General features: G+C 35.3%; 1 protein-coding gene across 1 annotated transcript; it reads right to left on the reverse strand.

Annotated features, from left to right (window-relative positions):
• Positions 1-85: 85 nt before the first annotated feature.
• Positions 86-26,798, reverse strand: LOC132257085 (paired box protein Pax-6). The gene is made up of 9 exons (XM_059753812.1): positions 26,451-26,798; positions 20,244-20,570; positions 16,282-16,700; positions 10,117-10,375; positions 5,481-5,654; positions 5,337-5,419; positions 3,897-4,171; positions 2,064-2,248; positions 86-444 (listed from the first exon to the last, which is right to left on the reverse strand). The coding sequence occupies exons 2-9, from the start codon at positions 20,254-20,256 to the stop codon at positions 356-358; spliced, it is 1,497 nt and encodes a 498-aa protein (XP_059609795.1). The 5' UTR covers positions 20,257-20,570; positions 26,451-26,798; the 3' UTR covers positions 86-355.
• Between the last annotated feature and the right edge of the window lie 198 nt (positions 26,799-26,996).

Genomic DNA, 26,996 nt, shown 5'->3' on the forward strand with positions numbered 1-26,996 from the left:
AACACCACCGAGTCGCGACCGAGAAATAGCTCCGTGCGCCACTGACCGTCATTCAGTTCACTCTCCCGGGCCGCATGTTCGGTCACAGATGAAAAAGCTGGTTCAGGTGGTGCGGAATGTTGAAAGACGCACCAAACTTTCTCCCAAGCTAGCTTCATTGAAAAATGCTTCATCATATTTATTCACAAACTACACATACATTCTTGTTTATCATCTTATTTAATATTGTTTTTCTCTTATCTCATTAAAATCTTCATGTATGGGCCTTTTTTTCTCAATATAATTGTGATGTTGCGCTTGCTTTATTGCTTGTACAATGGGTGACATATAGTTTTTGGCGGGAATCAGTCTGTAATCACTGAAGACGAGGCCAGTAGCTGGCGCTTATATCAGTACTATGGGCGGGTATTTGTACTGGTACTGACACACCAGCCGAAATTACACCTGTAAAAAGATTACTATTCATTAAGCATAATACAAATCAGGACAGCTTATGTCTGGAATATTATCATAATTAGTCAATTCGGTGAATCAAGCAATTTACTCGCTACACAGCATCGGTTGAAGCGAGTTTTTTTCTCCATCGCAGCACCGTCTGATTATGATCAATTTCGATCCTAATTGAGGATACAATATCGTTGTAAGAGAAACATCTAACTAATTAAATAAATTTTTTGTCGTTTTGTTCTGAAGGCTTGATTCACTACTACGCTAGCAATAGATGCAAAAATTTAATACGATTTCAGTTTGTGCAAATATGAAAAAAATATCAATTTCAATATGTTTAGTCCCAGTTAATCAATCCGTTAATTTTGTAAACACTATAATATAATCAATATTTATAATCAGTGTTTCCAGTTGTTACGGCATTAAGGTAAATTTCAGTGGGACATTTCATGGCTGTAAATACGGTTTTGAAAATCTGTGCTCAGGTATATTGATAGTAAACGCAGTGCGATAATTTCCTTATTTTCCGTGCGTAGTGTTTCTGAGTTTCTTCATCGATAACGGATTGCAGCTTCTAAGTATAGTTCAAATCATACTGATCGCGGAAGGTTGGTCTTCAACAATCCTAATTTCTCTTCACTATTCGCCGTGACTATAATATTTAGGAGCTCATCGAAGTTGGTTTTATCGTCTCGGGAACCATCGTTTCAATATTCTCTTTATGTTACTTGCATCCAATTTCTTTTATGGAATAGAACATGTATATTTACTGGCTCATAAGTAGAAAAAGATTTTGTGAGCGTAATTTACGTCCACCGACGTCTCAATTTTGATGACCAGCCTCTACAGCAAAACGATGGAAAAGCTCTTTCGCGGGTTGTATAATCTACATATCTTCCCCAGCTCTTACAAGAAAGAAAAAAAACAGAGCAGATGGACGAAGTGAAAAATATTTCACGCTTTCCTTTGCCCAATGATTCTTTAATAGCGATTTTAACATTAATTTACTCGGTAACTCCATTCTTTGCATTCGTTGTTTATCTCTTCTTGCGTCAATTTTCTTCTTTATTTGTGACTCGATTCCACTAAAGAGAATACTCTGTTCGTACGAAACACAGAAAATCTTCCTATTTCAAAAAAGAAAAAAAGGAACGTTTAGGAGTTAGCAAAAATTGTTCTATAAGAAGTCGTAAGCCGTAGCTCTCGCGCGAATTTTATCTCTTCTGCTTAAAAATGGTTCGATGTAGTTGTGACAGTTTTATACTATTATATCAATTTTCTGAATAATTTATGGGTTGCAAAATTACGATGACATTACATTTACAGTTTTTAGTCGTAAAACCTAGCGTAAAACGCATTGTAACTGTTACACCGTGAAAATAGAGGACGATGAATGATGCTTTGCTCTACCAGATGATATTTTCGATGATAATTTGAATATTTTTTGGATTTTATTTGTTATTTGTATTCAAGTTTTGAATATCCCAGTTTAAAATCACTTTTGAAATATTTGGATTGAATTTAAAATATTGCCTGAATTTTCTAACAATATTCTTTGCTGATTTAATATTAGGTCTTAATTGAAGTACAAGAATTATATTTCAAAATTACTGTACCTGTACTCGTTGGCGCCGTAGCGCTGCTGGCATATGACGCGTGCTGTGACGTTGGTTGCTGATGTGCTGTAGCAGGATTACATGGCGTCCGTGGATGGGTGGCATAGGTAGCACTCAGCGACAAAGGATCATGAAATATATAAGGATAGTCTCTCTGCTGTAGGCAAGATGACGTAGTCATTGAACTGGAATAGTTGAAAAATATTGTATCAAACATACCCGTTTCAACAAAATTCCTTTTTTTTGTTTTCTACAGTAAAAAATAGTAGTAGTGCAGGTATTTTTAGCCATAAACAGAACGGTCTATCACTTCAGTGAATTTTAATAGACAAAACATATTTTGATACATGATATTACATATGTGTTTTCAAAAGATAAACCTTCCAAATATTACATTTAATATAATATAGAATAAAGTAAAAAAAAAGTCAGCAATCAATGGAATTTTATATAGTATTTCTGTTAACTATGGGGCATAACTGTTATAAAACGTCATCTTTTGGTCAGATCTTGATACCAATGCCTCTAAGTTGTTGCCCCACAACGCAAATCATTGCATCACCAGACTGGATGAGGATTTTTAGGCGAATGCACAAGAGTAAATAAAATAATGTTACAGGTATACTTGAAAAATTAATAATAATACGAGTGGAAGCTCATTCACTACTAGTGTCGGTGAATTCTATCCAGTGTGACGCCGTCTCAGCAAATTGAATTGTTATTCATGAAATTTTCCGCGCTAGTGCCCTAACCACGGGGTTTAGTTTGCCGGGACGGCATTACAGTTGGTGAATGGAGCACACACGACCCATATTCATTGTCCATATGTAAAACGTGATTTCTTTCACTCATATCAAGCCCTTAAGGAGTTATCCCACCAAGTATTTCTCAATACGCACACTTATCGATACAAAATGAGCAAGTTCCTGTTTTCAACCGCATTTAGACGTAAAATAATTTATATCGACTCTAAAATTTTGGGCAAAAACGAAAACTGCACACATTTCGTATCGATAGGTGTCGACATTGGGCAGAACTTACCGACACTTTAACATAGTGTGATAAGCGCTTTTGGTCGAAGCGGGTGTGACAAGGAACTGGAAACACGATGCCTTGCACATCCACTTCAAAAAATAAAAAAATAATATTGAAATACTGGACAGACAAGGAGTGAGCACAAGTCACGATAAAAACAAGATACCAACAGCCGAGAAGAGGACTTAATTGGAAACTCTGCGAGTCCTAAATCAATGCAGCGAATGTAATCAAGAGTTGTAATCAGGAAGAGACCATATTCAACAAAACAATCAATCACATAATTTAAGATCTGAGAAAGAAAACCCGAAATTTCTTACAAACAATAAAGAACTTGAGAAAAATGTAGGGCATTTTGTCCATTCAAAGAAAACAAATTAACTAATAAATCAAATAAACTACGTTGTGAGATCGAGAATTTTTGTGAACGCGATGGCTTCGAGGCAATATGCATCAATTGATTTTGAATCGAGTTTCTAGTTAATTTGGAGACTCAAGACTCCAAATTCGCTCAACATTAGCCATCTGTAACGAATTCAGACTTTTAGTTATTTAGATGCCTTGGACTCAGATTTAAGGCTTTTATTGCAAAATTTCCGCCGAAATTGACTATAACTTTATACTTATGGGCGAATTAATAAACATAAACTAATACAAATTAAAAATACGATTGCGGGATGATTGTTTCCCCCATTTTTCGGGTTTGTCATGGATTGAAGCAAGTTAAACTTTACTCCTGATAATTTACCCCAATTTTCTTCGAAACCCTTTTAAATCACTTTTCCAACCAATGCTAACCTGTATGTCTCGCTTATAGTGGCAATAGGTTGAGGTATCGTGGCGTACATGGAATTGAAGCCTGAATTCAGGGATAGACGAGATGTGGCTGTCGATAACGGTGGACTAGCGCCAGGGGTTGAGGCCCCGTTGGTTGGCGGCGGAGCGGTATGCGTATCAGTGGCGGCGGTGGTAGGTGGGGCGCTAGGTACGCTATCGCAAAGTTGACTTGATCGCCGTTGTGTTCTCAGTTTCTCTTCACGACGCCACTTGGCGCGTCTGTTAGAAAACCATACCTGAAATTAAGTAAGATATGCAAATAACTGACTTGGAAATTGCAATTAATTTCAACTGCTCATAGGTAAACCATTTGTGGCTGTATTTAAATATGTGAGATGCATCTTATCTTGGTCTAAAAAATTACTCGATGTAATACAACATGAGCCTTGATATTCCTCAAGATTCACCTAAGTCATAAAATACATGGGCGTTCAAGAGCCAGCTAAAATTGTCCTATATAAAGTCATACCACGGATTCTGGCGTGAATTGGATCTCAACAACATAAGGACGTTTCCCGCTTGCTTATATTTGCGTTGAAGTGAGGGAAGTTATCATCCGAGTTCCCAGCAATTTCCTCTTTAGAACGGAAAAAATAGGGGTCTGATATGAACTAATCTCGTCTCACAGGGTCGAAAATGCAATTTAGTTTCCATAATATTTTGAAAAAAGTGTCAGAAATATGAATTCGTAAAACTGCAATGCAAGATTGTGATTAAAAGCATTAATGAAATTGGGGAATTCATTTTCCAGGAGATTTAGAAAAAATTTATATATATATATATATATATCGGCGCATAAAGGCAAGAATAGCTGGAAAATTTACGCGACACGCAAGGGAGTTTATAGAGTATAATGCTGTTTCCACGTTGATCAACACAGACTGATGATCAGATTTACCTTACGATCTGTGAATATATCAATGCACCAGTTTGAGATTAAATGTTTTCTGCATTTGGAAGTATATAAAAATATCATTATAAGATTCTATTTGATTATTATACAAATTTATGTATATACTTATACATATATTTATTATGCATGCGCGGAAATTCAGCTGAAATTCAGAGTCAGGATATATTTCCTGACAAAAAATGTACCTTTTTTGGATTCAGAAATTTCCTTCTGAAGCTCCTTTTCATACTGTCGAGAATTATCTGCCCGAGGAACAAAAACGGTGACGATAATTTTCCTCTTTTTGTTTATTTGTATGTGTGTAACAATATATAACAACATCTCAATTCAACTTCAATCGTAATTCCGTCTACAAACTATAGGCAAAATATTGACACAAAGTACATGTGCACGAGGGGAGCAAGCGTGCAATTGTGTAAATTTAGGCAATTGTCGTAATTGATAATACTTGGACATATGTCACGATATTTTCACAATTCAGCTCATACCTGTATTCTAGCCTCTGGCAATCCGATCTTCTCCGCTAATCTTTCACGCGCAAAGACGTCTGGATAATGTGTCCTTTCAAATTCTAAAAATGATTTTATTGTCGATTTAATATGAAATCTAGCCAATTATATCTTTTCACATACCTTTCTCGAGACTATCTATTTGCTCATTTGTAAATGATGTGCGATTTCGTTGTAATTTTCGTTTGAGGCGTAATCGCATTTGTGAATCCTCATCACCAGATGAATTATGATCCGATGCTCCATCTGACGTTGATTCGTGAGAATTTGTGTGCGATATATCACTAGCAAATAAATCTGCAAAGGCACAAAGTTGCAAAAAATGCCTTTTCATTATTATCTTTAAGAAATTATTCTGTAATAAAAACGTCAATTCTTCTGTAGTGTTAAGGCTTTCTTGAACATTTCCCTAATTTTTTTGCTTGTTAAAACTTTATTACTATTAATTTTTTTTTAGGAAAAATAATTATGCTTTTTCAATCAGTTACAGCGGACATCCCCAATATTTGTATTCTACTTCATTGTTTTGTATTGCAGAGACCCAATTTAAATCTAGAACACAGAAGATCCCCAGGAACTTCATCGTATTCGAAAATTTTGTGTGGCATTTTGATATATTAATGTAAAATATCTTAGAATCCTATGAGAAATTCTGAGAAACATACTAAGAAATAACGGAGAGAATTATTTTTTATTGGTTAAAATATAATAATATTCCTTGAAGCATCCCTTTTCACACTAATTACGTACTTGTCCTATTTAATATTCAAAGATCAGACAATTTGAACAAAAAAAAACACAGAACAACCATTACTGACATATCACATTATAGCAAACTAAATTGAATTCTTAGCGTTCCCTTCCACACGCCGTCGCGCTTTCGCTCCAAAATCACAACAATCTTCTTTTCAGAATTTTCTGGCGGAATATATTTTATCTCCTTCTTGACTATGCTTTTCGTGTTTTTCCTTCTTTTTATTTTTTCTGGTTTTCACTCGAGTCTTCCTTTTCCTTTTTAGAGTCTATTGGAGTAAACGCGATGAAAATGCTAAAGTAAAAAAGAACACGGAACGCGTGACTAAGAAAAATTATTCCACTGTAAAATAGGAAAGGAAAATTTGTGTGTTTTCACCATATAATTCGGAAAAAGGTTTCTATAACTCGGTTCAACTTATATTTCTCATTAAAAAAAATTTTGGTGTAGATAAAATGGGTTAACTTGATGTATGGAATTTTTTTTCAGACTCTAGAGAACGCTGAATATAGTAATCGCAATAAAAGAAATTATATATTCGATTGGAGATACATTTTCAAGCTTTGTTTTATTCTGAAAACAGTTTAGAACTAAAGGCAATAGTTCAATTAGTGGATTCAAATGCGTCTTGGCCCAATACCATAAATTTCAATGACTTATAACAGCACAAATAGAGTTGCCAATGTGGCGACATGCGAATATAATTGAAGTATCAAATTTCCATCTTCACCCAAAATATTGCAGATTTCCAGCAGCAATTTTGAGAACAATGTAAATGAATTTTCTTCCCAGACCTTTTTATGCTCTCCTTTATCATAGTTTTACAAACTAGTGTGGAAAATACTTTTCAGAGAAAAGAATGTGTGAAGTTAAAAAGGATTAAAACGATAAACTATAATATATTCTACGAAATCATGTATAATGAATGCTTCAGTTCTGTATATTCTTTCTTCTTGGATACGGGAAATATTTCCACAGAAGTTTAAAGACTCTTTTGGAAATCAACAGAGGAAATATGCCAACAGCACAGCAAACAGGAAGACGATAAATGTAGCTTTTACCATATATTGATATTTTCCTTGATAAAATAACTTGGAAATTTTTATTTACTCGATGTAATACTTTTAGTAGAGAATGGTATACTAAACATTTGGAGCAATTCTCATTCACACAAAAATGTAAAAAAAAGTGTTATATTGGTTCAATACACGCCTTGCGCTATTCTGAGTTACACATGTAAGACTTTTAATGGCGATTGTGTAAGAAAATTCACCACTTGTGTTATTTGCTATTCTGGCCCACATGTGTTAAATCACTTTGTACTGCTAAAGCACACATTCAAATGTGTAATTTTAACACTACCTCCAAAGGTTGTTTTACTGAATGTGTTGAAAGCAGAGTGACAGATCGGAAGTTGCAAAATAACTTCCAAAGACGGATAAATCTGCCATTGTGGCTTTAGTTTTCAAGCATGAACATTAATGATGTTTACAGTAAATTCATTTTAGCAAATTATGCACTTGAGTTGTAATAATTATCGCAAATTTCACAAATTTTCTTTTCTTACACATTGCTTTTTTTACTTCCCCCCTACCATAATAGATCTGTAGTCGGTGTTGACTATATCGGACCCAGATCTATTTTATACATAGACAACAGATACACATCACACAAATAGTTTATCCTGCTAAATTGCTATCTCGTGACTACGCAGAAAGTTCTTACACATTTTGGGATCGCTTAAAAATCAAAAACACTGTTTGAACGAGAAAAACAAGATCTGTTGTTCCTTATTCACTTTGGATGTTAAATTTTTACGAACTACACCTATTGCCTTATCTCTCTCACCACTAGACAAGACAGTGGCTGAAAAAATGAAACTTGTCTAGCCCGGTCTCGAACCCGGGAACGTTCGAATTGGTAGTTCAAAGATTCTGAATTTTTACATATTTAAAGTTTGACATGTCTGTGTTTCACTGGAAATTGATCCAATTGTCCATTTCATAAGGGGAAAATATATTTTTAAAAATTTCTGTTAGAGTAAATATCAAGAAGCAGTAGATATGTATGTATATCAGATATGGCATTATTTAAAGCCGGTTTTGAATTTGCGAAAGTATTATTTTCTTTTTAATATCTTTATGATAATATATTTTGATTAATGTGCGACATTAGCCCCTGATAAATCATCGCACGTTGTTATGTGCCGTGAGGTCATTAGAGATGTGACAATGTCGTATCCGGATGTATCATTTTCGCTGGGCCGATGCAGCAATTTCCGGTGCAGAATAACGCATCTCGAACGTCGCTTCCTGCCCTCAAACTGCGATCCATTGAATTCATTAATGGCAGACGAAATCACCCCCTTTCGTATCATTCGGCCAAGCTATGGGATTTTCGGGTGAATGGATGCGGAAAATCGCTCCCTCATGGTTCTGTGTTGAACGCCCTGAGAAATGAAATGTGGGTGAGGAGACGACAGATTTCCCGCTCTCCGCGAGAGGCACACATCAAATACATGTGCCTGATCATTCATGTGGAAAGAGACAATTATTGCGTTCTTTCCTGGGAGAACGCCGACCGATGATGGGTAAGGGGTGGTGCAGAACCACCTGCATCTCAAGGCAGGCAAGTGATCAGCCATGTGGCCGCATAGCAACGCCCCAAGTGGCGAGAGTCGCCCCTGAAGGGCGTTGGCGGGCGTTGTTGAACATGAAAAGGTACATGATGAAAATCGATTAATCGTACAGCCCGCGTGACTATAAAGTTGTTCCTTAAAAGGTGATGGCTATTCTCTGCATCACTCAACATATGTATATCCCTGCGGGCAATCTACTGGATCTCAGTATGTCTGAATCTCTGTTCTAGCAAATTGTATTTTGTGTCTCCATTCAATTGCAGAGGGCTGCCTTTGCAAACGACTAAATTCAATTGACAACATATCAGGCGCGCTTTTGTGGTTGAGCATAAATTTGATTGTGATCCGATTTACTTGCCATCAAAGACACATGCCTCGCAAATCAATTGTCTTATGTTCACGTAAAAACCACCACATAAATAGATATTTATCACTGTTGCCCACTCGTCAATGGTTCCACCGAAAACTCCAAACTTCCTAAATTCGGTTTTGTTCATTATATTTTGTTCTAGACTTCGCCAAAAGTTATATGTGTATTTATATTTGTAGTATCACATGTTAGAGCACATTTTTAAATCGCTTGCTTAAGATCTGTCATCATACTTGTTGGTTAGTGTAGTGACTTTAGTAGGCTGTCAACTTGCAACCGAGACTATCAGAGACGGCTTACAGGTTGACTGACATTCACTTCAAATTTTTTTATATCAATAATAAATGAGCAATTACGTCTATCTCTTTAATTTAAATCAACTGAAAGAAAGCTATTTTGTGTACAATGTAAATTGATTTTCCTCCCGGACCTCTTGTGCTCTCCTCCCTTATAGTTTTACAATCTAGCGTGAAAAATAGTTTTCAGGGTGAAGAATTTTTGAGTAACGAGAGGAAAATATGAGAGAAAATTTGGCGTCACTTTTGACAACCAAAATCTACCAATTCCCGTTCGAGCACTGTCAAAGCAAATTCCATTGCACTTTAGTGCAATCCAAAGTTCATGTGTGCTAAGTCCGTTAGATACATTGTTATTCTTCTTCAAATTGTACATGAGGCGATAGTTCAGTCAACACTACTTGAAAGGGCACAAGTGCTGTTACTTTTATAAATATACAAAGTATTTTGCGATATATTAATCAAGAGCATAATTTTTCAGAATCTGTACAATCCAGTACTTTCTCATGAGAATTCTTTTCCAAAAATTTAAGTCATTATAATATCTTAAGGTATTTTATGTGTCATTTGTATTTATTTAAAGTTTTTACGCAATAAAAAAATTTAAAAGACGTCATTTCAATTTATTGCTAAACCAGTTTTATTTGTAAGAGCATTTTTACTTACTTACTCGTGTTAGAATAGTAATAAATAAAATTTACCTCGCTTGTGTAGTTCTTCACGCGCCAGACCCGTTGCTCCACTCACAGCGACTGACAGATTAGCCACTGCCGCCGCGGCGGCTGGATTAGCAGGCGGCAATGAGAGGTGTGGTCCGCTGGCCCCGCCGGGATACCACGCCCAGCCACTAGACTGCCCGTTGAACATTCTCAGCTTATCGTATACCGTCTCACTCTGCTGTTGAACTTGCTGTTCCTTTTGTGATGCTAGATTCCGCAGAACACGATTAATAGATGAAACCTGCAAAATATTATAGAACATCAGCCATTACAAGAGAAAAATTTCTGAATTTCCAATTTTGTTATACACCTCAGAATTTGACTTATTTTGAATACGAGAAAAAGTTTCATGTGTACCTTAGATTTTTATTCTTATCTATTTTAATGTTTTTGAAAAATGTCGCCAGTATTACATCAGTTTTTCATTTGAGAATTTTTTCCGTTATTTCAGGTAATTTTATTATGGTATCAGATATTGTATAAATTCAAGACAAACCACTCAAACAAATTGCCAAATATTACATTAAACTTTTATGTTAATAAATTAGACTTCAGAATTTAAATAATATGTCCTTTATACGAACGATTCGGAATGTTATAGCCTCAAGAAGTTATTGCAGTACCGTTAAAATGTTGGCAAGTTAGTGAACTTATCGATACAAAATGCCTGATATTTTCTTTCTTGCCACAATTTTTGGGATAAATTAGGACAAAAGATGAGCAAATTCGTCTTTAAATTGTTGATTTTAACTATTTTCTTCTTAGTGTTAAAATATGGTTAAATTTCATTGTCTCTGACTTTGAAGCTAATTTAGTCTCAGAGTAAAACAAAATTGGCAATATATTCTTTTCATATAGGCTACATGTAGCCATTTCTGTCAGTATGGTAAAGTGAGTAATTCACCGCAGTTTTTGTAAAATAAAATTGAGTAAAGAAGCATATGGGATAAATCCATAAGACGTTTTATACACATAAGCAAATGCGAGAGGAAACTTTTTTTCTAGAAATTCTGGTAAAAAATGATGAAGAAAATGTGGCACTACAGCAAATCTAGCCAATGTCTAGTGCAGTGAACAGACTAATTTTATTGTATCACAGTGTTGTTTCGTACATGAAATTTAAGTCAAGTCTTCTTCATAATGTGTACGAACATTGTTGTGCCTATAAATTGCCTAATTATTAGGCAATAAATGAGTGAGATCTCTTTTCGGGACCTTTTCAAAGTAAGTAAAATTGTTTTGGTCTTATAACTCAAACCGGAATTATTGTCACTTTAATTTTTGAAATCTGAGTTGGATAACTAAGAAGGACCTTAATCCTTAAGTGTCGGTTGATTGGAAAAATCCAATAGCATTCTAAAATTAGGGCTCGATTCATGTCATACCGTTTGGGTAAATGAATGATTTTTTTCGCTTTTTAAAATAGCGAAAGGCAGGATACGGGTTGGATTTGGCAATACTTTGATCTCCTGCACCTCACGCCTTGAACCCTTGTTTAAAACTGTATGTCTCTTACTGTTTAGACGCTACGAGTCTATTTGAGACGAATGGGCGGCGGCTGCCAAAACCCCCCTGAAAAATCACCCCCCTTTTTCGACAGAGTTAGCCTCTCTGATATTATCAATATACAATATGCTAGAGATAACACTGAAAACATATTTGTAGATCTACTTTCCCATACCCAGGCGGAGAACATTAACCTGCACACGGTACAATTTTAATTTTAGCGGGCGGCCACCAAAGATTAACTCCATTTCTTTGGTTACAAGCTCGCAGCAGTATTAGAGACTTATCACATATGGACTTCTCTCACTACACAAACTCGAAGAGATAGTATTACAACGAGTAACTATAGATTCCACTTGTCAAAATTAGCACCAAATTTTCTCTCTTTTTCCCCTGTTGTTTTAATCCTTTTTAACTTCACACATTCTCTTCTCTGAAAAGTATTTTCCACACTAGTTTGTAAAACTATGATAAAGGAGAGCATAAAAAGGTCTGGGAAGAAAATTCATTTACATTGTTCTCAAAATTGCTGCTGGAAATCTGCAATATTTTGGGTGAAGATGGAAATTTGATACTTCAATTATATTCGCATGTCGCCACATTGGCAACTCTATTTGTGCTGTTATAAGTCATTGAAATTTATGGTATTGGGCCAAGACGCATTTGAATCCACTAATTGAACTATTGCCTTTAGTTCTAAACTGTTTTCAGTAGGAACGATTCCTAATTTTTTTTCAATATAGTTTGACAAAAGAACTTCACGATCTGCTTATAAAATTAATCCTGGTCATAGTTCCAGAAGTCCTCAATTTTCTTCATCTGGAATCGCGCTAAAAATTTGAAGGTATTGTAAAGTTTTTTTTTTCAGAATACCGCCAAGGATTCTCGAGCATATTGAATCGATCCATAAGTTTTGTTGTCTTAACATTTAATTTAATTTCTTTGCATCTTCTTATACAACTCAAATCAAGTGAGAATGCATCTCCAATATTAGGAACTAGTCTAAGTACAAGTAAGTCAACTATTCAAATAAACTAAGCAAGTAATACTCGAGATAGGAAAATCGTTCATGTTTGACAGAGCAAAATTTTAGTTTACAATAGATATATGATGTAAAGTTTTAAATATGAGGTTCGATTAGTGATGTGAGATTTATTTATTTTCAAAATACACTCCAGTCCTTTGCTATACGATTTCTGCACCGATAGGACCTCGAGTGATGACAAATTTTTTCCTGCTTTTTTTGGCTATCATGAATGCCGGCGGCAGCCGGCACTTGCGTCTTATATGTGGTAGGTGTCAATGTAATAGATTTCAGTTAATTATATACGAAATATTAATGATAATATTATAGTTAACCCAGAAAACTCAATTGAGATGCGTAAGTCATAAGGTTATATAGATAAATTTGATATGCAATATAGATGGAAGTGGTTAAATTGAATAATATAAGAGAACATGCTAAAAACTAATTTATTTCAATAAATTCAGAATTTAAATTTCCAACCCTTCTCTCAAAACTTGTGTACTACCATTTAACTCCATTTTCTGGCAAAAAAATCGATGTGATTATCCAATACAATTTAGTCACCCACCTCCGTTCTTTCCAATTTATAAAAAACGACTCACCCCAAATTTGCGCTCTTCCATTTTCTCACATTTTCACTTCTGTTTCACGGGGATGCCACTGACTGCGCATACGCATTCCCTCAGTCCAGCCCCATCCTCTATCATTTACCCCCCGGCGGCGCCCAATTGGCCAGAAATGTCAGGGAGGATGAACCGACAAAGAGACTCGGCCATGTTAAGGGGACCCTCAACAGCATCTCCTTGTTTTGTAAATATTTAGACGGTTCTTCATGAATAAGGGCATCATATTGAATGTACATGAATTAATATATATATATATATATATATTATAATATATATATATATATATATATAATATATATTATATATATATTATATATATGAATTTGTGAGTATTCAAAAATTAGTCATTAGAATTAAGCAATACTCAGATATTACGAAAATTTTGACAAAAAATATCGAAATACTTATACAATCAAAAGATGTTTTGTGCCTGAACCCCAATAATATCTACATAGTCCGAAATATTCAGAACTTTCATGTGATTCACAATTTTTTTTTAACATTCGCACACAGAGCTATTTCTCTCTCGATTTTGACGAAGAAACTATTTAGTTTACATTTCAAAAGTAAGATTTACGATCTGTAGTTCAAGGGGTTAATACTTTTAATTAGTAATAAAACTATTTTTTTTTCACAATAAAGCTCAGTTCGAGCTCTCACTCGAAAATTCGAACTGAAATGCGTTTCTAAAAACTAAATTTGGCCTACTGAAAAAGGTTAAAATTTTACAAAATAGCAAGAGTAAATTCGCGCCACTGTGGCGCGAATTGTGAATAAAATTAGAGAAACAAATTTTTCAGCACAAATTTTGACAGCAATGTAACAAATTGGTCCCCAATATTCCAAGAATAAAGTATGAAGTGAAGAAAAGGTTAAACGACAGAGAAAGAGGAGGGAAAATTTGGCGCCACTTTTGACAACCAAAATCGCGCAATCCCCGTTTGACCAAGATCGAAAAAATTTGTGTGAAATTCAAACTGCACATCTAATAAATCTCAAAACAAAACCTAGGGCCGTCCATCCTCACTTACATAATTACGAATTGAAGTTAATGTAAGAAAGAATAACAGAATAACACAATAAGAAAGAAATATTAAGTAGACTCAAATCAAATTTTTTGCTATGAAAAAAATTTAAGAAATATAATGAGAATGCGTCATGTAATGTAAACAATATGTTAATATAATATCAAGGAATAGAATATGCAGCTCTGATAGTTTATAATCAGTTACAGAACCTCTAACATTGAATATCAGAAAGCTCCGGTTATGCTACTTTTCATGACCCTGACTGTGTAAATTAACGCTATAAAAGACGATATGGTATTTTGTTGTTCTGTGTACCTCCGCTTTGGCAAATATATCCTCGAGTTGAGGGAAGAGCGGCAAGTAGAAAAAAGAGGGAATTTTCAACTCATCCTTCCACATCGATGACTCCATTATTGTTTGTGGACTCTATTCTGGGGTTTTGATTGTAATTTTTCTACTGCACAAAGTCTTGCGCTATATCGGGGTGTTTGACTATATCTTTTTTAACGTGCATGTCTGCGCCCTAGCGGTTTTCTCTATACTATTCTTCGTGGCTTCAGCAGCCGTTCTCTCAAAACCCTGGGATTTACTCAATTCGAGATAGGGGATTAGAATTAATTTCTCCATCAGCCGCTTCTATTAAACCCACGGAAAAGAGCTGTTTAGGGTTTCAACAAAAACGGCAGCATGGGACACACTTTGTAAAAAAAACTGCTGAAAAGGTTACTACTATACTTAAAAAAAAGTCTCATATTTATAATTCCACAGACCTTCCTCACTGTATAACAGTTTTATTGTTGTTGTAAAAAAGAAATTGTTTTTCTAAAATAATTTTTTTGTTGTTGTACAGATCGAGCGTGTTCTTCTAGTCACAGCGCAAGATTTTTCAGTTCATTAAAGATGATTTTAGTATATATTGTCTTTTATCTGAGAACATTGGTCTAAGTAACAAAATCGGTACTAGAAGACATTTCTTTCGAAAAAATTCAAAATTTTAACGTAGGTATGTTACAAAAAAACCGATTGTATGAAACTCATCACTAATTAGTATAAAAATCATTTAAAAAAAACATTATATTTTACGGGAAACTTTTCTGCAGTATTTTTTTGTCTCCTTTTATGCCATTCTCCTTTTTTCAAACTGAATATCTGACGTGAAGAAGAGTAACGACAGGAAAACAGGAGAGAAAATTTGGCGTCACTTTTGACAACCAAAATCTACCAATTCCCGTTCGAGCACTGTCAAAGCAAATTCCATCGCACTTTAGTACAATCCAAAGTTCATGTGTGCTAAGTCCGTTAGAACGTAATTTTGTTTTAAACCTATACGTTCTGTGTATTTTAGCGTCTTTGCATCACAGATAGTATTTGTTTTTGTGTGACTCAGGACTGTGGTTAACCAATATAACACTTTTTTACCATTCCTTGTGTGACTGGAAATAGCTCCAAATGTCCAAAGACCTCAGGTAAAAAGTTATGTGTTTATTTCGTTTAGAATTGATTTCCAGGGCGAAAACACCAAAATTAACAGTATATTTATCGGAATTTTACTGATTTTCCCACATTAATTGACTTACTTACACAGTTGTCTGTTATGACATTTCTGCGAAGTGTTCAGGATTTTTGATATGAATTGTGTAAGTGTCAAGAAGTAATGTACAGATTTTAGCCATAATGTGCCTTCTATTGTCAGTCGTCCTAACCAGTTCTAGCTTTTTAGTTTGGTTAGGCTTTCTGAAAAGCCTTTTAATAATATTTTTTAACACCTTATTTTTATCAGATAAAAACCCCGAGATATTATCTGTAGAACATAAGCCATTGCGATTGAAATACATGTTTTAGACATAATTACAAATTTTGTTAACTTGAGTTCTGCTTCGAATCTGTATATGCCACATTTTTTATTTCTTATCCTTTCTTATCTGTAAAGAACACAAACAAATAATTAACTATTACTTACACTTGGTATGTTGTCGCTATTGCACACCGCTTCGGAAAGCAGCCTGTCCCGGATCTCCCAGGCGAAGATGCTGGGGCATTCGCGCTTATAATCGGATATCTTCTGGACTACGGGTGTTGTAGCCACACGCGGCTTTGATCCACCAATGGCACGCGGCTTAATGCTGCCTGTTTCGTAGTAGCGACCCAAAATCTTGCTAACACATCCGTTGCTCACCTGAAGAATGCGTGAAATGTCACAAGGGCGAGCGCCAGAGTGTGCTAATTCCACGATCTTCTGTCGTGTAGAGTCGGGCAGCGGACGTCCATTTACATATACTCCGCCAAGTTGGTTGATGCCTGAATGACCGGCGGTGGAGCAGCCAAAAAGGGCGCTCTGCGATACGGACGCAGCATGCCCGTGATGGCTCATTAGATGCTCTGGAGTTAAAGAAGAGTATATAACAATAATTTTAAACTCGAAACATAAAATTCATGGAATAATATACTATATTAATTTATTATATGGCACCCCCGTTTTTTTCCAGGTCACATGCATTTAACGTTTTGGATTGAAAATTCTAGTCAAGAAAGAAATTGTATTTTCTACGCAAATTGTCGAAAAAAGATCACGTAAGAGTCTTTCTATTTGATGAGCAAGCTGGCACCTCCTTTTATCACCGTATCCCCTCTTTCATGTCTTCTATATTCCTATACCCAGGAACTCAGACCAGTTAGATCTGGTGTTCAGTTTCTGCTTGGATTCAAGAACCAGTCGGGAGCTATTCAATTCATATATGAAATAACCACTAGAAATCGCTTTGAGATCACCGGGGCCAAACAAAAATTTTATTATATACTGTATCGGCAGTGATGTATGTACAGTCCTCTGCTTCGAGTTATGAGTAAACAAATAAGAGAACATACGTTATATGTGACAAAGAGTAATTACGATGGCCTATGCTAAAAGCATTTTCGAATCGCCACCACAGGCTCGCGGATTTCATGTATATTGAAATATCATTCCTCGTAACCTACGAACACTGGCCAAATCACTTCTCGCCGAGAGAGAAACAAGGTATCACGAGATCCCAGATGAGAGAGTGAAACATGGTTACCAACATCAGAGGCGTAAATCTTGAAATGGTACACAGGCGTATCTAAACAATTGCAAAACCAACTGACAGCCAACGAATTGCATATTAACTGCGTTAGCACACTGAAAAGCTTTTCCCAAATCTTTTTTTGATATCACAATTATTGTATTATTTTCGTCACAAAGTCTCTTCGATTACAGTGGAAACAAATGCCCATATGTGATAAATCCTTGAGAGACAGATATATGAAGTCAAAAGTGACCAAACGCAGGTGTGCCATTGAGAAAATCTAAGTGTTTTTTACGAAAATAATCAAATGAAAAAAAGCAAAGTGCCAAATCTTATGTATTTCCTTTAGTATGTTTTGACTGAGACTACTGAACATGCCCCCGATTACGGGGCCTAAACGGTATGATATTAAATATCGGTAACATTGGCGTCAAAGTTTACACCTTCATATCTCTGTTTTTTACGTGTTTTATATGTGCAATGAATTTTTCTTTTGTTCAGCACATGTGTCAATTCCCAAATCTTAGTTCTTATTTTTATAACCATAATTGCTAATACTTCTGCGCACTATTTCACCACACAACAATGCACACACTCAGAGTGCTCTCAATACAATGAATAGCTATTCGTTAGTAAATTCACGATGGAAAAATCAAAAGAGAAGGTTAACGCAAAATCGTCCACTCCAGCATTTGCTCCTTAATCCAATTCTCTCATTAGATATCAATCGGATCAATTATAATTCTTTTTTGTTCTCAAGTGTCGACCGACCCCCGCTGCATGAACAATAGTTTCAATTTCACAGCAGGACCGCCAAGAAGACTGGGTAGATTCCTTAAGCTTCAATTCACACACTTTTTCATTCATTCTGTTGTTCTTGGCCGATTCAAGTGAGATGCATGACATACAAATTGATCTTGTGTGTCAATTAATTTGTGATCACCAATCTTAGCGATCATGTCCCTTAAGATTGCGTCACGCAATTCAATTAATGAATGTCTCGGAGGTTTTGTTAAGCTGCTTTTCGTAGGGGTGAATATGTAATGGACAATGAACTGAGAGTTGGGTGAGTGTAAGTGACAATGGACTGAAAGAAAAGAGGGTGCAATTATATCATGGGTGATTGATATTATTAATTGGCTGTGAAGTGGAAAATATAGTTTTTTCAGCAGGAGTGCGCGTGCTTAAGAAGCACATCATCTATGTCGAATGTGCTGCAAAATTAGGCTATCACTGGGAGTAGAGGGAAAGAGATAGACTATTCCTGTTCGAAGAGGGTGAAAGTGTCAATTGTGAAACCCTTTTTATTGTCGCGGAAAAATAAACATTGCCACGATGTATGGCTTGCTTTTTCAAACGATACACTTTGACACTCTATTGTATTTTGGCAACATATTAATGACATAAATGACGATATTTTGTTATTTATTGTCCTGTCACTTTGTTACACACAGAATCCTTTCACTCTCAACTCACAACCCTCGTCACAACTTTGAGGGGACAATATAGGAAAGTTTATTTTCTGTTTCGCAGCTAGCTATTGCTTTCAGAGTCATTTGTAAATGAGAATTCAACAACGTTCGTTTTTGCAAGGAAATAATACCAACATTTACAAAAATTACAACTACCACAGAGGGTAAAAACTGTAGAATCCGAAAGAAAAGAAAATGTTTGGTGCATGTGGGTGTTAAGGATTCAAAAATTGCTAGTAGGATCTCAGAAAGTAACACACAGTAAATAAATAATATTTGCACATTCAAATTAAGGATTTTTAAATATACATAGCTTCAGCTGTACTTTGTGCTAATGAATCAAATTCTAGTAATCTTTCCCAAAATTTAACGGTTTTTAAAAGTCAAGAATTAAGAGAAACCAAGACTTTACTTGGTCTTAACCAAGAGAGTGATGTTAAAACTTCAAGTGCTATTAGTAAAGAGCCTCAGGTGCGGAGTCCAGAAAGAGGATGAGGAAAAAGCGTTACGCTAAGTCGAGTGTGTTCGAAAGTACTAATAATTAACATTATAAAGTCACATTCCAATGGAAGACAAAGTCAAATTAAAAAATGCTTCAAAACATGCTCAGGGGGTTTTAAACGCAAAAAAGCCAATGATCTTCACTCTATCACACCGTTTGGGTGATTTTACACTTGTAATTGTTATGCAGCACCTGAGAAAGGAGAAAATAAAATCTCTGAAATTTACGATTGAGTGAAGCTCATTGGGCCTGCTTTTTCCGTTAAAAAAAACACCCCTGTAGATACTTCTTGGCCGAAAATTTCACTATATCTCATTTTTAACATTAAAACTCGAACTGTGTCAGATTCGTTTTTATTCAATTTCATGTTAAATCTGCAATTTCGATATGTATAGATCCATGGTAATTGAGAGTAGAAGAAATTTGGAGTTTTCGAATGTTGCAATAGTTATAGCTGAAATGGTGACAAATATCCCTTCCCCACAACACAATATGAGGGAGATTTTGAATTGACTATTTGAGAGGCTGTGATGAAAGAATCAAGTGATTCTCGAGATGGTGAAGCAATCAATCACACGAGACGTTTTTGGAGTGTATATTGAAAAATATTTGGCGTGCCTCGCTTCATTCCAAACGCCCTTTAAAAAGCATTTTAACACATTAACAGCATTTCTTCGGCTCCGTGGAAAATCTCGTGAAAATTTATCCCTCGGGTAAAACGATTTAGAAACTCTCAGCGTGATGTTAATCAAAATCTACCACTCAATTTGGTCTCTGAACACACCCTTTCTCTCACTCTCTCTCTCTCGACGAAAAATTCAACGCACAGAGAATTTTATGTGATTATCTACGCTATGGCGAAGGGAGTTAAAATCACGCAGAATAGTTGAATGTGATATTTTACCTTTGTGCGGCATCTTCCAAAAGGTTTCAGCCCCATCGCGGGCAGAATGGTGTAGGCCGGTCCCGATCAGTTTGACACAATATCTTAGCACTCGTTAAACAGTTTTTCTATGCCGTAAACTCACATTGAGGTTCAAAAACACTTGTATTTTCACAATGCCCGTGTAGAGATGTGAATAAAGCAAGTTTGTTTGTCACTTAATTTTTATCACCTAATATACATAGGTTTCTTCTCCAATTATAATTCAATTACTTTAATAGTAGCTCTCCACGAAAATTCCATGAGGTCATAAACTCCATATGGTTTATGAGAACCAAGACAAGAACCCTGATATTGTACAAGAAATTCAATAAATAAATTAGTATGAAAAAATACCTTTCTTATTCTATTATACAAAATTATAAATTGAGCAACTGTGTAAACACAGCTCCCACAGTCTCGCGAGGCACGCGAGGCTGTGGGGCATCAAGAGGTTCTTTCAGGCTGATCATTCTCCTTAGGCTTTATCAAGTTTATCTCACTCTGTAAAATCTTCCTTTCTCTGCTTTTCTCTTCACATTTGTTGTTCTCTGTGATATTCTTTCATTAATTTGTCGGTCTTAGCTTGCCTTTTTCTGGTTTTTCCTTTACTTTTGGTTAATTTGTAAGAGGGTTGGCCCACAATTTTGCCATTTATAAATTGAATTGAGTATATTCATGAATTTTCTAAATAATCAAAAACAATACAAGTTAGAAAAGTTATATCGCGTTTAAAATATAATAATAAATTATGGGCATAATTAGAAATTTTTTTTAACTTATCTAAAACCAGTTCCTATTATTGACTCAATAATTTAATCAACACTTGAAACTTTTCACTTTAGAGGACATGGACAATTTTTGTCACATTTTAAAATGTACATTCTAATCTACACTTGTAGGTAAAGTTTTTGTTTATATATGTATGGTGAATATGGTTCATGACGATTCACGTTTTGCTTACCAACTATTCAGCAAAAGAATTTTGTTTCATCGACAACTTAAATGCAACAAAATATTGGAATCAGATTTTTTTTCTTTCAAGAACAATTTCAGGCCTAACTGCACTTAATATGGTGATTGGTATTATATATTTCGTATTTGTCAATTTGAAATAATATACATATATCGATTATGGGTTAAACACCCATTGTTTTCCCCCTTGGAGTATCATTAAACTTTTTTCCGTGGTTCTGAGATAAAATCTCACGACGAGATTGAGTGACAAGTAGTTTCCTTTGCTATTGACCGACTCGACAGAGTGGAGAGATTATATGTTGGACGCGTCGATGTTGCAATTTTTCCATGCACATCAAGACATTTTGGGTGCTGAGATGATTGTAACTTAATACCATTTAGTCCCAAGAAAAGAGAATGTCTGTTCCATTGCATGTCATATCAAAATATCCCATTCCCCTTGAATAAGATGATGGTGTCTATGTGAGTGTATGTTTTTAATTCCAACAAAGGCATAAATTCATCATCACAGCAGTGAGTTGACAGGACCCACCGCACCTGTAAAACGATCAACGCTCTCATGTGACTTTTTAACATTTTCTTTCCTATAATTTACGCATCGTTCGGCTTTTTATAAGTATGCAATGGACTCGGAAAACGCTAAGGAGAAAAATAGCGGAAAATAGAGCTGTTCAGTTTGGGTCATAATCCAAAATTGCTAATTAACACACAAAAGAAATACCTCAACACAGACTCATCCATCAATCGTAAGACGATAGTTAGGCAGTGACAATGCCAAACAATCCGATAAGGCTAAAAAACAAAAAAAGTAAATAAGAGAATAATTTTCAGTTGCCAACCTCCCGCCGCTACGTTTTGACATTGTCGTGACGATACCCTCATCATTGTGTAATTCCTGGTGACTGATCGTTTGTCTGGGTTTTTTATTGCCAACATTTTTGTTATTAGCTCCATGTTAGTCTAATAGGCTTTGACGTATAAAAGTAACCTCAGAATTAAACACTTGATATAGTTTATGCCTTTTTTAAGTAAAAGTATTTCTAGAGCCAGTAAAAGAGAGGTATGTTTTCAGAGTTTCGCTTATTCTCGGCTATTTATGTTTGAATTTTGACAGATTTAGTAAAACTAGGATTTGCTGATCTATAAGTAATATCTGAATGTAATCATTCTTTTCTCTAAAAATGTATTCCTAAGCTGCTCTTAAAAGCAATAGCTAATTTTAAGTGTTCTGAGTCATCAAAGTTGGAAAATCTATTCACGATTTTTTCCCATTTTAGCCTACTTTAGTGGATCAATTCATATCTATCATCACAATAAGAAGGCTTCTGGCAAGCCGATCATAGGTTACGGGACTACACTAAGTCTATATGAGTACCGAGATTTTTTTTTTCATAATCAAAATCAAATTGTCTTTGATCTTGATCAGTTGTTCTGTGTTAAAAAAAGAATTGGTGAAACGCTTTATTAAGGGTTCTTTCAGAAAATTTATGAGAAAATTACAAATACAAGGAAAACTTTACCATGTAGGCAGGCAGAGTCAGTTTTTCTTCTGAATCTTAAAAGCAAACAAGCCTTAGTTCATTTGTTCGGAGTCAAGGATAACACTTAAGTAATCTCAAACTGTATTTTTATTCAGCCGAAAACTCAAATGATGGCCGAAAAATGATTTTTTTTTCTGGCAGTCAGTTCAATCTAGTGTCCTTCAGGCATATATTAGGCATGTGCGGTCTCTAACTTGAATGTAAAGGTTTTTCATTTAATCGAGATATAAACCACATAGTCTAAGCAATAATAACTCTTACAATTACTCAGACTGTAGGTAAACCCAGTTATCACCAGTAGAGACCAGAAATCAGCCTAAAAATGTCGGTAATTGAAATTAACAAAATAGTAGACAACAACAAAATAGAAATAAAGGGTTTTAATGGTTTTGGTAATCATTAAAAAAAAATTCTTTTCATGTATCCAATGCTGTCGTGTGCTAGACGTGGGAAGGCATTTAGCTTACAGACATAGAATGCGGTTGAACGACTCATACTCAACTTTAGCTAGAAGAAGCCCTCGAACCATAGTAGAACCCGCTCTCGTCACAGGAAAAGCCAGATATATGCATCTAACTTACACATTTCTGTGGGCAGAAATATAATCGCGGAGATCCAGTTCGTACACAATTATTTGGCGGCAGCCGCCACTCGAAGACTTAACTGTAGTCAATTTGCAAAGGCTCGAGTGTAAAACAAATATTATTATTATTATTATTAAAAATAAATGTCCGCAAATTTTATTATTTTACAGAAGAAATAAGCACTCCCCTCTATTAGAATTTAATGGTATATCTATTGATGGTACAAGAAACAGCCGAATATTGTAGGCCGTGATGTCCCGAGAGCAACTAAGGACATAGGGAAAGTTGTTGACCGTTCAAATTCTTTTGGGGTGAATAAGAATGGCCTGATCAGATCAGATTAGAATAGAGTCGAATAATACAAAGATTTTAGATTAAAAGTACGTATTTATTACGACCACAGTGCAAAAACTACATTTCAAAGTTGATTTGGGCGTGAAAATGTGAGTCACACTTCGTTTTTAATGTTTAATGATGAAAACACAGCATTTTGCTTATACCATTATCCCTTTTCCACTATGCAACTCATTTTTTGGCGCGCAGTTTTAACAGAAATCTTATTGATTCAAGTTTTAGCTTAATTTGCTCAAAATATCGGCGCGAGACGTGTGTGTTACTCAAGGGAAATATAAGGAGTTACACTCAGTAAGGTATGTCGTGCGAGTAGAACAGAAAATACGCGATACACATGCTGAAGAAAAAGACAACCCGATCAATGGTTCGCCGCAAAATGCTGTGTTTTAACCATAAGGAACTGCCTCAACCTAGCCTATGTGTGTACTGAGCCTAAAGAACTTTAATACGTATCGTTTGCTTGAAAATTTGCTTCAGAATATTTGAGTGTTAGCCTTACTGGATTTGCACATATGATAGTCTATCAATTGAATTAAATAAAAAATAGGAATGTAATTTACTTTTACTTTTATTTGTAATTTAATTTTAACCCAAACACATTATGTGTTTAAGGAGAGAAAATCAAAGAAAAATAATTGGATCTTTAGGATAGTCCCTCACATGAACGAAAATTCTTTTCATATTAACAGATCGTTATTGTAACTTTTTAGTGTTGTTCCTTTGACAAATTTTTATTGGTGAAAACTATTTCAGCGTGCTAAAATAAAACCCATTCTGTTCTATTCCATTTTAGCGGTAATGTGTTTGACAAGGAAGCAGTAGCTAAATAAATTGTTGCATGAATTATTTCTAACCTAACTCGTAGTGACAACATTCTTGTGTAAATGAATTTCCAAATCAATAGCAGTAATAATCTATTATTATACGTTGAATAAAGTATAGGTACAGCGTAAATATATGAAATGTGTAAAATATTACATGAAACATCTTCCGTTTTGCGAAATTCCGTACGCGAAATGCAAAAGTAACATTGTCGCAAATATAATGCCAAAGACCAAGCTGTGATCCTAATTCGGCTGTGCAGTGAAGGGTTCGCATACATTGATTACACCGATCACACATTGGTCGCTTTAAGCAGTACACACCCACATGCATCTCGACAGGCTTTGGAATATATGTAATTGTTTAATAAGCACTACTGTAAATTCAATGTAATAAATAAATCAAATGAAATAAACATAGCATTCGTGGCTCCTGTTGCCGTACACAATTAAAAGTCATAAATGTATCTTTTTTACGAAGGAGCTCCTCTCCGTATTATGCTGGAATTTGGTTGCCAACACTAACACGGCGATGGCCGCAAAGAGGACAGTGAATGTGCTAAACGCTGTGATTTAATCTCCTTCTCTATCTATTCATATATCACTTGGCTAATGATTACAAACCCTCATTTACTATATTTCTACGTAAATAAATAGTGAACACGTCGGAAAAACTAATTTAGCTCGTGTTTCTATTTTTTTTTTTGTATTTCTTGCAATCTACATGTCTTTAATTTTGTCTTTAATCTTGTCTTTTATACCTTCTTTTATACGTAAATTTGACAAGTATGTATTCGTATGTTCACAAACTATAATTTCAAAGTGTTTTTGTAAACCCCGAAAACAAATTTTCATTCCAAATCACGCTACATATAATGCTCTAAGATCGCTAAGAGAAAAGCTTATATTCCGCACGCTAAGTAGAAAACTTAGCCCTAAAATTGTACTTCAGGAGTCATAAAATTATTACGGTAAATTCTGAAAACCCTTTATAGCAGAGCTTGACAATACCCCTTTAGTTCAGCACGTATGTACGTGAATGTTAATTTTCACAGGCGCGACGAAGATTTAATTTGTTCAGTACGGGTTTGAAAAGAAAAATTGCCCATGTCTTTTAAAGTGGGAAAGCATTTTAGAATGAAATAGTTAGTAAAAGAAAAAAATAAGATTCTAATGTTTTTATATCTTAAAGTATAATATATTTCGGGTATAAATTCAAATTTTGTGCAAATGCTTTTATAATTTCGAATTTAGTATATTCTTTGTCCAGTTTCATACTTGAATTAGAAATATCCTTTCGCCTTGCGGATGTCTCAGTAATGCAATTGTCATCCGAAGGCCGTGGTTCTCTAATCAAGTGTGAAATCGTGACACGTGGCACCAAAATCGCGTGTCTGGGCGGAAATATCGTTATTGAGACATCCTCGCAGCACCCGTTGCCAGTCTGAGGCGGCAAGTGAGAAGTATTCAACCCCATAATCCTCGAACGTGCGTCCGGGCAGCGGGGATAATTTCTTAATTAACGATTCCCGCCGTTTGAGGATCAAAGGAAAATCACTGGCAATTCATCACAGTTGAGGACACTTGCTCAGATGCTGTATTGCACATATATTAGAATAGGACTGAAGTGTGTGGGATTGAGGGTGGGAAAGGTGAAAATCGAGTGGCATTGTAGCGATTGAGAGGAGACCATTGAAAAAGTCAAAAGGAAATGTTAATGTGTAAAAAATGAATGATATGTTATTATTATACGTAGGGATTTGTACGTGTACAAATACATTGAAACTGATCAAAACAATAAGCTTTTCCAACATTTGTTTGTATAAAGTCAGCCTTTGATCTTTTCTATAGTATAATTGTCCACATTTTATAATGGTAAAGTCCATAGATACTTGAAAGATTGTAAAGCACCTTATTTTAAATACGCGCTTTCACCTTCACATGAACCACACACAAAGGACAGATATTCACTACACTCACGCACACTGCATGAAAGACACCACGGAACGTGTCACGCAATATCCACCGACACGGAGTGCGTCCGACCATATCTGAAATTAGCGAACGTTACGCGTTGATGAGCACACGAACGGGCTGTGTTCACTCGTCCAAAAGGCGTGGCCTGATAACTTAAATCTCATTGGTCGTTCACACGACAAAGGCATTATGATAGCCAAATGGCAGTCGAATTACGTAGGAAACAAAATAGAGTACTCTGAAAACGCCTCCCAAATATTTTTTTAAGCCAACAGAAGTGAGAGCCAAAGTGACCGCAGATTTTTGTAACTCGAAAGTTTCAGTTTAAAATTTAATATACCAACTATTGTCTTAAGTGTAACAAAAAAAATTACATAAGAAATTTCAGCAAACATTTACAAATGCTTTAAAAGGCTCTTTTGAAATTTTTGATTTTAACTAAAATAATAATAGAAATTTAGTTTAATTTGGTAATAATAA

Source organism: Phlebotomus argentipes, unplaced genomic scaffold, assembly GCF_947086385.1.
Source record: "Phlebotomus argentipes unplaced genomic scaffold, Phlebotomus argentipes genome assembly contig_75, whole genome shotgun sequence".
Lineage (NCBI taxonomy): Eukaryota > Metazoa > Arthropoda > Insecta > Diptera > Psychodidae > Phlebotomus > Phlebotomus argentipes.